General features: G+C 45.1%; 1 protein-coding gene across 1 annotated transcript in view; it reads right to left on the bottom strand.

Moving 5' to 3' along the window:
- Nucleotides 1-338: 338 nt before the first annotated feature.
- LOC119409520 (teashirt homolog 1) overlaps nt 339-14,253 on the bottom strand; it is a 43,327-nt gene continuing 29,412 nt past the window's right edge. Inside the window, exon 2 of the mRNA XM_037676415.1 lies at nt 339-5,111. Coding sequence (XP_037532343.1) covers nt 1,606-5,111 — 3,506 coding nt within the window. The 3' untranslated portion in view covers nt 339-1,605. The remainder of the gene's footprint in view (nt 5,112-14,253) is intronic.

Raw genomic sequence — 14,253 nt, forward strand, 5'->3', positions numbered from 1 at the left:
ATCCCCGTCATCTTTATCATTTTAATCACCGCCTGTCTGATGTGGCTCAGTCATCAGTTAGAAACGAGAGGCGGAGCTAAAACCAGCCACCTTCACCAGAAACGTTCGCACCTCCGCTACGCCTGAATTAAAAATAAGCGTACAAATGAAATCCCGTTCCACGGGTTAGGATCGGATTCGGATGTGAATGCTTTAATTTGCCCCACAGCTCAGATTTTTTTACACACAAAAAAAACCACACGCCAACCACAAATTCATGACTGTTACCAACTGCTTTGGGGTTTATTTTACAATTGAGGAAACAAAAAAACAAAACTGGTGCTAAAAAGTTCATTTTCTTTTTTTTTTTTTTACAATAATGTCAACAAAACATTGAAATGTATAGTCATTGTGCATCGCTTATTTATTTTCCACACCATTTCATGCACCAAATTGGATGCAAGTATAATTAAAATCATGTCTGTAAACCGAGCCAAAGAAGCTTAATTTGTATTTTCTTTAAAAAAGGACATTTTGTAGCTCTACAGCATATATCTATGTACACCATCTGTTTTTATTTGGAGTTTTTAAATATTTTTGTTTATAAAATGACAATATAAAAGTTAGAGAATGCACACACCTTAAGATACAAAGAAGGTTGGAGCCATTTTGAATGGTGAGATATGTCTAATGGAGCACGGACATTTCACTGGTGGTCATTTACACGCAACGGACTCGTCTCTTTACAGCCGATTTTACACCATTTTAGAAAGAGGAAGTTGTAACAAAACATACAACTGGAAAATAGCTGTAAAGTGACCCTTCACAGCGAGGAAATGTTTTCCTTAAATCTGTTTTTTTTTTTTTAGCAAACTTGCATACAAATGGCGTTTCACTTCCGTTGATTGACTGGAACCAAGAAGCAGCATTTCAGTTTTTCCAAATTATTATTATTTTTTTCTTTTTTATACACTGACAGATTCATCATCAAATAAAAATAAATAAATAAAAAAATGTGGTGGCGACAGAAAACCAAGGAGACGCGCCGCGGAGGAGGGGGGTGATAATCCTTGATTTTTGTAAATCAAATTCAGGATATTTCAAATCGTGTTCTCCTCACAAATTTAAGATTTAACCGTCTAAGGTGCTACCGTACTTCAGTCTTTCAGGGTACTCCTTTTGGTGTACGTATTTAATGTCCTTTAATCAAGTATTATACAGTCCTCTGCCTTCTACCGATCCCTTTCGCTCACAATCCAAGCAGTAGTTTTTGTATTTTTTGCCATGAAAAGATTAAAATCTTGGGTTTAACCTTGTTTCACTAAAATACATGCACAGATCTGACAAATAGCATATAAATATTTTACAAAACAAGTGTAAAAAAAGGCTTGGCGAAACAAAAAAACGAAAATAAACAAATTTTTTTTTTTAAAGAAATGGTCCAGTCAGGCAGTTGTCACAACTAAAAATAGTAAGACGGATTTTTTTATTTCTTCTTCTGGAGGCTCCTTTGGGCCCAGTGCAGTAACTGTGAACAACGTCATTTTAGTGCAATGAAATTCTAGTCAGTTCAACGTCGGTCAGTCTTTGCCCTCAGCAGCTCACGGACTCGCTCGATGAAACTTTCTACATTTTGTCGAGCTTCTCCAGTTTCTCCAGAGCGGTGACGAACACCAGGTGGTCCTCCGGAGACTTGCCGTGGGTCTTGCTGAGGTGCAGCTTGACCGCGTGCTTGCTGACGAATGTCCGATTGCAGAGTCTGCACTGGTACACGGAGCCCGTGTCGTCCTCCGGCGTGGTCAAGGCGGACAGCGGGCTGCCGAACGCCATTTTGTCTGTGATCACCTTGGAGGCAGCCTGCTGCTCCCGTAGGTGCTCCGTTGACAGTTTGGACAGGTCCTTCAGGCTGAAGCCCAGGTGAGACTCCAGGTGGCTGATGTAGGAGGAGGGACTCCTGAACTGAGAAGCACAATCTCCACATAGGAACACGGGCTGGCACGAGTCCATGTTCTTGAGGAACTTGGTGCCCCCAGTCCGTCTCAGCTGATACTTCACGTTAGCCAGCCAGTGAGAGATGGTGGTCATGGAGAGGCCCGTAAACTTACAGATGTGGACCCTTTCCTGAGGGCCCAGGTCAGTCATTGCGTAACGGCCCTCAGGGGTCTCCTTCAGGCTGGAAGCAAACTGCGCCTGCAGAATGAGGAGGTGCTGGGGATTCCAGTTAGACTGCCTCCCTTTCCTCTTCTGCACCGGTGAGAGGTCCTCCAGGGCGTCTTCAAATGCGCTGCCATCAGCGTCTGACTTCTCGGAGATGGACGAGGGAGTTGAAGACTTGGGTGTCAGCCGTCCCGTGAGGTTCTTGACCATGTCTGAAATGTCCATTAGAGCGTTTTCTCTTAGAGGAGAGGAGACCGACTCAGGAAGGGAAATAAGGGGTTTGTTGCCATTTACACTATTGTTGGTCAACAGCACACCACTGCTATTGTTGTTGTGGTTGGAGGTGGACTTGTTTTTACTCAGGTCTATGGGCTGGTCATCGTTTTCATACAGCTGGTAGTGGTTGGTGGGCTCAGCTGTCTTGCCCTGAGGACTGGGGTTGAAAGCTGGTTTATCCATCATGCTGTTGCTGATTTTGTAAAGCATAGACAGTGGATCTGCAGCAGGGCTCACTGGTTTAGAAGCCTTCCCCAGGTGTGTGTTCATGATGGACTGCAGCGCGCTGAGAGGGTTGATGAAAGGACTTTCGGGCGAGTGGTCTGTGATAATGCCAAGACTGTTGCCATTCATTACTGGAGACTGGCACACCTCAGAGCCATTCTTTGAATGGTTATTGTGGCTGTCCACAAGGCTCTCTTTGGGCTCCTTCTTACAGACAATCTCAGAGTCTATACTTCCTGGGCTGACGCTTCTCATACCGGATGATTTCCCGACAGAGAGGTCATTTGGAGATGCCAACTGCTCTCTCAGTGCTGGAGAAGGGGATTTTACCACAGAAGGGGGCCGACATCGTTCTAGACTCACCATCTTCTCCTCTTTTTCTTTCTTAACAACGGCAGATTTTCCTGTAACTTTTTCCACAAGCTCCTCCATTGCAGTGACATTACTTCTAAGGGGAGTTGGGGAGGACGGACTCCGAGGGGAGTGGATGACCGAGTTAGGGTTACTTACAAGACCTCGTATACTGCTGTTAAACATTGGTTGCATGTGAACGCTCTGGACCGTTGGGGGTAGAACGGTAGCTGAATTCTTCAGGGCACCCTGCAGCTGATAGGCAGCATGAATGCTAGGGTAGCCGCCCCACGTGGGCGTGCCGGTCTGGGCCTTGCTGATGGCACTGGATACAGTGTTCTCCAAGGATTTAAGAATATCTAAACCCTCTTTAGGAGTCTCTTCCAGATCTTCTTCTCTAAGGTATTTATAAGATGTAGTGTCAGTCTCTGATTTCTCACTTGAGTCATCTTTCTCCTCCTTAATTTTTTTCTCCACCGGCTCACACCCTTCAACCTTGTCTTCCTCACACCCTTCCCTCTTGTCCTCTGAGCCAGAGGACAGGGCTGGGGACACAGGCTGGGACTTAACACTACCAGGAACAGGGAGTCGTGTGGTGGTTGGAGGAAGCGGGATGGACTGAATCTTTTCTTCCACCACTGGATCAAAAACCAGCTGTTTGCCTTTCTTAGACGCAGAGTTTGTAACCTTCAAAAAGTGACCTGTAACCATCATGTGGGCAGTCAGTTGCTGTAACGTGTCATGTGAGCTCCCACACTCCATGCACTTGAGGATCTGTGCTTTACGAGCTTCAAACTGCCACGTGTAGCTGGCTCCATTTTGGTAGCCGTAACGGTTGTTTGGCGTCACATAGGGGTTAGCTGCAGCTTTTGCATCTTTTCCTAAATCCCCAAGGGATACGCTCCCACCACCACTACCAGCATGGATAGAGTCTGGGGAGCACGGGGAGACTACGGCTTCTTGGTGAGCACGTTTTTTAGCTGAAGTTGGCACCAGCTTAGTAGCCAAGGCTGGCACTGGTTCTTTGAGAGGCACTTTCTGGTAATGCTTGGTCTTGATCATATGAACGCTGAGATCTTGTAGAGACTCAAAGGAGTGGCCGCAGTACATGCACTTAAGCACTTTCTGGGCATCCTCTTTCCCTTCCATCTCCATCAAGGAACGCTTACGAGGTTTGGACCAGCGCTTGCCCTGATCCTCCTCTTTGTCCTTGTTGTCATCTCGATAGTGGCCTGTCTCGTTCATGTGGACTGTCAGACCCACCAGTGTGTCATAGGCAGCACTGCAGTCTTTGCAGCGAAACTTGCTTGCACCGGTAAAAACGGAGCCATAAAGCTTGTTGTTCTGCCTGTAGAGCTGCACTGTGCTAAAGAGGCTAGGTTCAGGTAAAAGGTGGTAGGGGGTTTGCTGAAGAGTTTTGGCAAGTGCTGCTTGGTGCCAGTCATAGGCTACGCCGCTCCCATTGCTGGCCCCACCGCTGTTGCTCCCAATGCCACTGGCTGCACTGTGGTTGCTGGCAGAACAAGCTGTTGTGCCATTGGTATTGGCACTCAAGCTGCCTGTATGGTTGACAGTTGCAGTGGAGCTTTTACTGTTGTGGTGACTGCTGGCCACGTTGATCCCACTGCTCTTGTTTGTGGTTGTAGTTGAGGAGGCGGAGGCAGCAGAGACTGGCTCTGGAGTCGGGAGCATAGCGTTGATGCTGCCAGCTGCAGCAGGCTTCGATTTCATGATGTCCATTGTAATGCTAGACCAAGAGGCATCGGAGATAAGATTTGCATAGACGGCTTTCATCTTTGCCAGGCTGTCCTGGAAAGACAAGCCGTTAGGACGAAAAGGCAGAGTGAGGCCTTCTCTCTCCTGACCGTCCCTGGAGGAGGTGCTCTTGAAGTCTGCAATTCTGTCACTGGCGTCGCTGAGTGGAGAGCCATATCCGGCATCAGGGTTAGTACCATTGCTGAGTGGAGAGTCTCTGTAGCTAGGTGGCTGGCCTCCATCCACATCCTCCTCTTCCTCGTTGCACAGGAACTCTGTGTCTTGGCCGTCTAATGAGAGGCCGTCATCTTGCAGGTGCTCCTCCTCATCGTGAGCGCCTGTCTTGAGTTCATCCTCAGGCATGTACGCTGGAGAAAGAGAGGCAAAAAAAGAGGTCAGCTCAGTCAAATTAAAAATTTACAGCACACTAACAGGACCACCGACGAAACAACATGAAATGAATACTCGGTGGATGAAAATGTAGGCTTTTATTCTCATTCAAGATGAGTGTCTATGTGTCTGCATACAGGCGTGCACGAGTTGTTTTTTAAAAAACACATGTGCCTCTGAAAGGCAGCGGTGAAAAAAAAAGCCTCCAAGGAAAAAATAAATCACTGAGCCCCTGACAGTTGTCCTTTTCCTTCCTAACTATCTATTTTTCCACACATGTCTCATGTTCCCCAGGAAACAACTGGCTCTTTGGCCTTGTTATCCAGCTGCATGCTAGCATGTTCAATCTCTCTTTTTCTTTCTGAGCTTTAACGCATCTCCCTCCTCACGCCCATAAATTTCAGCTCCTAACACTTTCAGGTATTCAGCTGATTAGAGATAGGAAAAAAAGACATCAGAGCTTTTTCTAACCCACTCTGATGAGCTGAATGTCATTTCTATTTGAGCTAATGAGCAGGAACTGGCAAAACAATAAAAGTTGGAGTACCCACAGAAGGACAGAGCTCGGGGCAAACAACTTCATGCATTTGAGTCTTATGAGAATCACAATAACACAAACAACGCTAACAAATAAAGCAGAAAGCTCCCAATTGCTCAAAGATTGATGTTTTGTAAAAAAGGAACAAATTAGAAGGTTTAGAAAAGAAAATGAGAAAGAAGTGCACACATATCTGTGAAGACAACAGTTAGTGAGAGAGTAAGGAGGAGATGAGAGCTGAATGAAAAGAAGTGAGCAGGAGGTGGTGATGCTGGAGAGAAAAAGGGGGAGAGAGGAGAGAGAGTGAAGCAGGGAGACAGGAAAGACAGCCCCCTGGTTTCTTCCTTTATCTCCTTCCTGCATGGTGAGATGTGTGTCCTAGATGCCAGTATCAGTCTCTCCTGATGAAACAGATGTGCTGTCAACTTCAAACGGCACGCTAACCTGTCACATCATAATCTAAGTGGACGTAATACCTGATATATATACACTGGCACCATTTACTGCTGCCTGAGAGGAGATGGGTGGAGGGGTGGGGGAAGGTGAGCAGCTGTGGCTGCATCATGATGTGCATGCGAGCGCCTCTTTACGTTTGTGTTCCGCAGCTCCCCAAACCTAAAGCCACAAACCATTAATGTTGCCCTAAGAGTTGCCGACACGTCCCCTTCCCAAATGAGCGAGACGCTCGACGAGTGCATGACAAGATTTCTGCAAAACGAGAGCGCTACAGGAGAACCTGGCTGCGCTTCAATCCGACTGACAGACCCGAGACAGTTCCTAAAACTCCTGAAAATCCCTAACGCAGCAGATTAGCATTATGTGCCGTTCTCCCTATAACACATCTGCAGAGCGTCTTCTGTTACAGAGCCTTGCCTCTTCCGAACACTCTCGCAGAGGAGTGGGCTATCAATACGCATCAGCCGTTTTAATACACGCAACACCCCCCCCTCATGCAGAATGGCTATTCTGTCTTCACAAGCACAGAGGAAGAGTACAAACATACAGTAGGATTTACCTATGTGAGTAATTCATGTCAGCCGCAGCCAAGAAGGAACTAAACCCCAGTAGCTGGCAGTTTTTTAGCACGCTCACGCACGCACATGCACACGCACACAGAAAGAAGGCTGAGAAGCAGCAGATCAGAAATATCCCTGCGTGAGTGACAAAACAGACTGCAGCAGGGAGGGGCTTCGAACGATGAGCGGGTCGCCAGGGAGCCCTTTGACGATCCCTGTCAATCAATTCCTGTCCTGCCACGTTGTCATGGAAACAACAAAGAGGGAGATATCAAACGCACACAGACAAAAGACTGGCAGACACAGACATGTGTAAAAATCACAGGCAGCCCGTGGACGGTTTTGGTATCGTGTTTTTGATGAAACGTGGCTGGAGCGAGGTCTGATCACCTCGTCTGTTCAGAGGCGCCGCGCCAACTCACGCCAGCCGCCAAAACGCGTGGCGTCAGGGAGAGAAAATATTATGAGAAACACCAGTTCAACGTCAGCTCCACCGCAGCAACTTGAAGGTGCACGTTTCTGACTGGCGGGCAGATTAGGCTCCCTCCCCTCGTCCTGGGCGAGCATACGCCAAGCAACACAGTAGCGTGGGGAGGTGAGGGGGTGGGAAGGGGTAGGAGGCTGGCGTGCCGTCCCTGGCGGTTTGGTCCGTGGGGCGGGTGATGCCTGTGAGCAGGGCCGTCTGCACGAGGGCCAAAGCGCCTGTCACTATTGCTCGGGGACGAGCCGCCATCAAGAAGACAGGCGGCGGCGTGGCCAGAATGGGACTGCGGTCTCACTGTCACAAGCAGCAGCAATCAAGACCAGCACCAGCCACGCCAGATCACCGCCTACACACACCGAGGAAACAAGAACCATCACCTCGGTGTCACTGATCCCCTACGTATAAACCTCACAAGGTAGAAGTCTGATTTAAAATAAGCACCAAAATGTGTTTGTAGTAGACTCTTTGGAGGATATGAAGAGCTCTCGCTGCAGTAATGCCGCCACTCGACACGTTTTACAAAAAGGCTGTAAGTCTTTAGACTGCACTTACTCGTTTTAGTTCAGATGAGAGCGTTAAAAGGACTCAAGGATGTGTTTTATCTGTCCCATTTATTATTATTCTTATTTAAATTAGAGCGCTCCTGAAGGACTGCCCAGCTAATGTACCATGAAGCACCCTTGATTCTGAGTTATGTCAAATATAGACTACTGATTTCTTTGTCGTTACTGATTTTACATGTGTGAGCAGACGCTGAGATCATGAGCAGAGAGCGTTTAGCCTCCTGGGGTGAAGAGTTTGATGTGATGTGGGTCTCGCTGTAAAAATTAATTAATAAAATAAATAAAAAGACCCAGAACCCCTTGAAGGAAGGCGCATCTACGGCTACATTTCATGCCAAAATTGTACACCGAGTTTGTCCTGCGTTGAGAAATGATGGAGTTGACTGTAATGTTCTGCATGATACAGCCAGATCTCATGCAACCTGTTGTGTGTGTTGGAATGACTCTCAGCTACTACCACACCAAGTTAAAGTTCAACATATAAGTCACAGAGGTGCGGCCATTTTGTGTTTCCTATAGTCAGTTAGCTGTGGCTGCCCATCTTGAATCAGGTCACTTCAAGAGTTGATTAGTTGTCGATGTACGTCTAATATTTACATTCTGACAGATTCATTAAAATCCATTTGCTGGCTTATGAAATATTTTGCTAACACAGAAACACATGCAAGAGAAGAAAAAAACTTCTTTGAACACTTTGATTCCTTCCAAAAAGAAGCTAAAAGCCTCAAAATGAGGACAACGTGACGCAACGCAAACCCCAGTTTTGGAAAAAACAAACTGTTCCCCTCAAAACAATAATTTGAGGAAATTATTTTTAAGCAGTATAAAAAACAGAAATTGAATCCACCATAAGCAAACGATGCATTTATGTCTCTCACAAACAACGTCCCCTCCTTCATTATCCTAACTGTGGTCCATCGTACCCCTAACCTGTTGGAAGCGTACCTGAAGCCTGGATAATTAACTTCATGCTAGCATTAGCTTACATGAACTCTTCTTTAGGACAGTGGTGAGACTCCATGGCTGTTACACAGGAGAGATGGGTTTGATTCCCAAAGAAACAAGTTACATTATTATTGTTATTACTTTTATTTGATTTAAACAAAAGTACTTCTTTTTGTAATTACCAACAGTAACATATATTGAGATCTGGTTTGATCATTTCAGTAAACTAATTTAATATTTTTGTTTGATTTAGGATCGGCGGCACGGTGGCTCAGTTGGTAGAGCTGCTGCCTCTCAGCCAGAAGTTTGCTGGTTCAAATCCCAGCCCGGGACCTTTCTGGGTGGAATTTGCATGTTTTCTCCATGCAAAAAACATGCATGTTAGACTGATTGGTAACTCTAAATTGTCCCTAGGTGTGAGTGAGAGAGTGAATGGTTGTTTGTCTCGTTTGTCTCTATGTGTCCCTGTGACGGACTGGAGACCTGTCCAGGGTGTCCCCCACCTCTCGCACAGTAACTGCTGGACATGGGCACCAGTGACTCCCACGACACAGAAAGAAAGATGCAGGTAAAGATAATCTTGTAAAGCTGCTACAAATCAGTGACAACAACTAAATCTACCTTCAGCGTGGTTTTAAACCGTCCTTAAAATGAGGAAACTACACCCACATTTGATGAACATTGACATTTTATCACCATTATTTGCCACGCAGACTGAACACAGTATCTTTACGGGATTCCGTAACAGAGTTTAGGTTTACAAGTTTTCAGAGCGACACCACAACGCCCCGGAATGACCCGCTCTCTCTTTGAATGTGATTAATTTTCAGTTTAGAGCTTATTGTGTATGAATGCATGTCAGTGTTTAGTGAGTGACCTGTTCCTATCGTTTATATAGTTTTATATATTTTTGTAAGACAAAGGGCACATGACTGTGTGACACGGAAGCAGAATTAGGCACTTCAAAAAGACAAAAAATGGCGTGGAATGGATGGAGAGAGATGTTTAGAGCTCCTGTTAGTTTCAGGAAATGGTCTACCTGGTGAACACTGTAATGAACATCCTGATGCATGCTCCATAATCCAGGTAGAAAAATCTAAAAAAGTTAAGTCTGGTCCTCTGGACGGATTCTTCTTGTTCAAACGATTCATATTTTATCCAAAAGACTGAAGAAGTCTTTTAGATGATTTAACTTTAAAAACTAATGAATGTTTAATTTTTATTTAGCAACAGTGCATGAGTGTATTTCCGCCTTTTCGATGCACCGTTCACTTCTGAAACATTTCCCCTTTGCATGCGATGATATTACATTTCTGTAAACACACCAGATGAAAAACAACCAGTGGACACGTCAGCGTTTTGGCAACGAACAAAAAAGAAACTTGTCGCTTCCTTTCAAAACTTTGCCATCTCCCCCATCAGCCTTCCCGTACTTTTCGTGCTCTCTCCCTCTTTTCTTAGCGGAGATTCTGCCGGTTGTTAAATCAATACAAGTCTCTGTCAGGCCCGAGGAGCTTCACCATTTGGCCGCTGTCAAAGCCAAACACACCAGATAAGAAGAAAGCGAGGCGATGAGACGAGAGAGGGAAAGGAAAAAGATGGGAATGGATCCGTTCAGCTTCCCCCTCACCACCAGCCCCATTTCTCCGACACCCCTCCTTCTATTTATTTACACACATTTCTTTATTTGATGTGGGTTTGGGAAGAGGGGGCAATCACGGCAGTCATTTGCAGCACTAATGTCCAATCACGCACCCCTTCACTCATGTGATTTAGGCAGTGCAGGAATGGGTTCGTGGGTGAGGACGGTGGGTGGCGGGTGCGGGTGGGCAGAGGCCGTTTAGGCTGGCCCCCTAATAGGAAACTTGGCAGTCTTATTCCTTCCCCAGATTCTGTTTGTCACCCTGCTCTCCATTACGTGCCTCTCAACCCTGATGGCTTTGGACAGGAGCTGATCAAAAAGCCATCGCTTGACCTACACGCTGTGGCAGAACGAGACTCGCGTCCTGCACAGGCGGAGGGCGAGATGAGACGGAGGAGGAAGGGGGTGTACGTCAGTGCATGGTGCAGAGAGGAGGAGAGAGGCATGAGGGGGGGAGGTGATAGCTCTCGGGCTGGGACAAGAGGGCTCTAAATAAAATGACATTATTATTTCCTCTGTCCCGTCATGTAGAAAAGCCAATTATGGTAATGCTGCTGCCGGCGTGTCACAGGGAATGCTGGGATGTGCTTCCCGCGAAGCGGCTAACATGAGAGCAATGCCCTGATCAAGAAACACAGGCCTCGGCTTGACAAGAGGGGGAACAGATAGGAGGAAAGAAGGAATAGATGGGGTGAAACAAAAGGGAGGAGGATATATGAGGCTAAGCTGAGTGAGGGTCTGTTTTCTAAAAGGATAAATACGAGGCATCTGCAGCAAAGAGGGTGTTTTAGACTCAACATACAAATTCTGAGAAAAGGAGACGTTTATTGTTTTAAAGGCATCTCTGTGTATTTGCACATGTTGGCCTTAACATGTTTTTTGACATTCAACTAAAAGTTGTTTGTGACGTGTGGAAACTCCTAATTATTTAAAGGACTATATACGTTTATGATACTTTTCACTTATGGAGGCTGCCATTATTTTACCAGTGCAATGCATTTATTTATTTTATTTATTGTGTATTTGATAGGGACAGATACAAGAAACAGATCGAAACAATCATCACAGTGTATACAGCCAAAGCTAATTCGCAACACCCGTCCCTAGATGGACCTTAAACAGTTGGTTAAATTAACAGTTGAGATCAACAGTAAAAAACAATTAAAATGATTTAAAAAAAGGAATAAAAAACAATGTCTTTAAAACGATTGAGTTAAAACAATTACACTATTTAAAAATTAGTACAATTCTGGTTCATCTTGTGCCAATTCTTAAGCCTTGAAGTGAATATTTTAAAGTCAGTTATGGTCTTAAGATCAGCTGGTAATGAGCTCCACAGCTTACAGCTCTGAATAAAGAAGCTGTCTGTCCCAAACGTGTCCTGCAGAATGTTTTTTACTGTCATGATCTGTGGAACTTCTAGTGACTCCGTTGCTGTTCTGTCTCTCAACAAATGTAAGTAATGGCTCAGGTGCTACACGATTGATGCATTTATGGAACAGTTTAAGAAAACAAAACTACTAAAGCTATCAAAGCTCATTAGGTTATATTTCTTAATAATGGTACAGTGGTGATAGCGGATTGGCTTTTTACCCATGATTTTTTATGGCCCGATTGTATAAAGAGCCAATGTGTTTGGTTGCAGTTGGAGAGGTATGCAATATGCTATGTGACAAACAAAAAAAATCACAGAATGCATATATAGTAGGGCTGCCTGACTTGGTATATAGTTTCTAATTAGTTTCAAACAATTAATATTACTTTGTATTGTTTTTGAAATTGTCTTTAAATGTTTATCAAATTTAAGTTGAGGATCTACCACCAAGCCAAGGTATTTAAATTCTGCAACAGAGTGATTTTTTTAATTTTGTAAATTAACATTTAAATTTTCTTTTAAATCAAGTTTTCTTATTGAGAAACACATGGAGACCGTTTTTGATAGATTCAGAACTAGCTGATTTTGGATGAGCCACTGTTGGATGTCAGACATACAGTTGGAAAATACCTCTGCAGCTTATTCTGGTGACTTAGCGAGTGCATAAAGAATTGCATCATCTGCATAAAGTTGACAGCTGACACCTGAGCAGTGCAGAGGCAAGTCATTTATGAAGAGACTAAACAGCAAAGGGCCGAGTATCGAGCCTTGTGGAATGCCCTTTTTTAAGTTAAAAAATCCATATATGTCTTGATCTAATTTAACACACTGAGCTCTAGGCTGAAGATAAGATGTAAACCAGCTTATTGCCTCAACTGAAAAATTAAATTCTGACATTTTAGATAAAAGCAAAGTATGGTTAACCATATCAAATGCCTTTTAAAGGTCAATAAATACAGCACCCATCACATTACCCTTATCCAGGGACTTACTTAAATTTTCAATTAAACAGCTGTTTGCCATTTCAGTAGAATAACCTGGTCTGAAATCCAAATTCTGGGGCGATGACATACACCGGTTGTAGTGGAGACTAAAACACAAGGAGACATGGCTAAAAAGTTATAACGTGACAATAAAAGTATATTTCGTATTAGTCTATATGCACAATATATGGGTCAAAAGATCAAACGTGATCAACTTGTGATGTTTAACTCATTAGCCATCAAGCTAATAGCATTAGCTCAAAAACTAACACTATGTATACATGAGCTCTGTCCAAAACTAACATTCAAGTTGAACGGAGCCCGCACCGAACCAACCTGTCTACATTATTTACCCAGAACTCATTGCAGCATAAAAAAAAAGTGAACTCTGTGTCAATGATTTAAAAAAAAAAATTATAAAACTAAACAGCCTTCAGTATTTTCACGGTCTGGTTTGTCCAGCTGAAGTGTTTATTAAATAATGTCTGTTGCTGAGATCCAGTGAAATCCCTGTAAGACCATAATTCAGCCACAGATTTGTGGAAACCTATTTCAAAACAGGAATATCAACGAGACAAAAACATTCACATTGAGGGGTGCCATTGAAACGTTGTTAGGTCCCCCCCCCCCCCCCCCAGGTGTGGACACATTGGGCTCCTTTGGAGAATGGCATATCTGAGAATCAAACCAGACGAGGTGAATTACAGATGAAGGAGGACAAACACGCAGCACGGTGGCGCAACTGGTAGAGCTGCTGCCTCTCAGCGAGCAGGTCCCTGGTTCAAATCCCGGTGCAGGGGCCTTTCTGGGTGGAGTTTGCATGTTCTCTCCGTGAATGCGTGGGTTTTCTCCGGGTACTCCGGTTTCCTCCCACAGACCAAAAACATGCATGTTAGGCTGATTGGTAACTCTAAATTGTCCCTAGGTGTGAGTCAGAGAGTGAATGGTTGTTTGTCTCGTTTGTCTCTATGTGTCCCTTTGATGGACTTGCGACCCGTCCAGGGTGTACCCCGCCCCTCGCACAGTGATTGCTGGACATGGGCACCGGTGACCCCCGTGACCCAAAATGGAAGAAGCGGGTAAAAGAAAATGGATGGATGGAGGACAAACACTATCATTTACTCCTCTTCAACACTCCTGTTTGATAGGACAGCTTGCCATAAAATTTTTCAGCTACCTTTCTCCACCCCAACCCCCCCCATCCCCCCACTCTTCAACCTCCACGCCTCCACACAGGCCCCTCCCAAGCAGAATAATGGGAGCATATGGCCCAGGCAGCACCTACAGGGCCTTAAATTGCTGCAGCAGCCCAACTCGCTGTACCAATTTATTTCCCGCCCACATCTACACCCCCACCTGCCCCCCCATTTCAAAACAGCCCCAGCTTGCACTGAGCCGGGCGGACAGAGGCAGGCAGGACGAGTTATTCTTCAGACGTGCGGCGCTACAAGTGGCAGGCAGCGGAGACTGGCAGCCGTCCTGTTCTGGTGGGTTCGGGTTTAGCTCTGTTAGCATCCGAGTGTCAGCAAAACCTCTGCTGATCACACCAGTTAGAAACAAGAAGAAAACCTCTG

Source organism: Nematolebias whitei, chromosome 5, assembly GCF_014905685.2.
Source record: "Nematolebias whitei isolate Nwh7 chromosome 5, NemWhi1, whole genome shotgun sequence".
Lineage (NCBI taxonomy): Eukaryota > Metazoa > Chordata > Actinopteri > Cyprinodontiformes > Rivulidae > Nematolebias > Nematolebias whitei.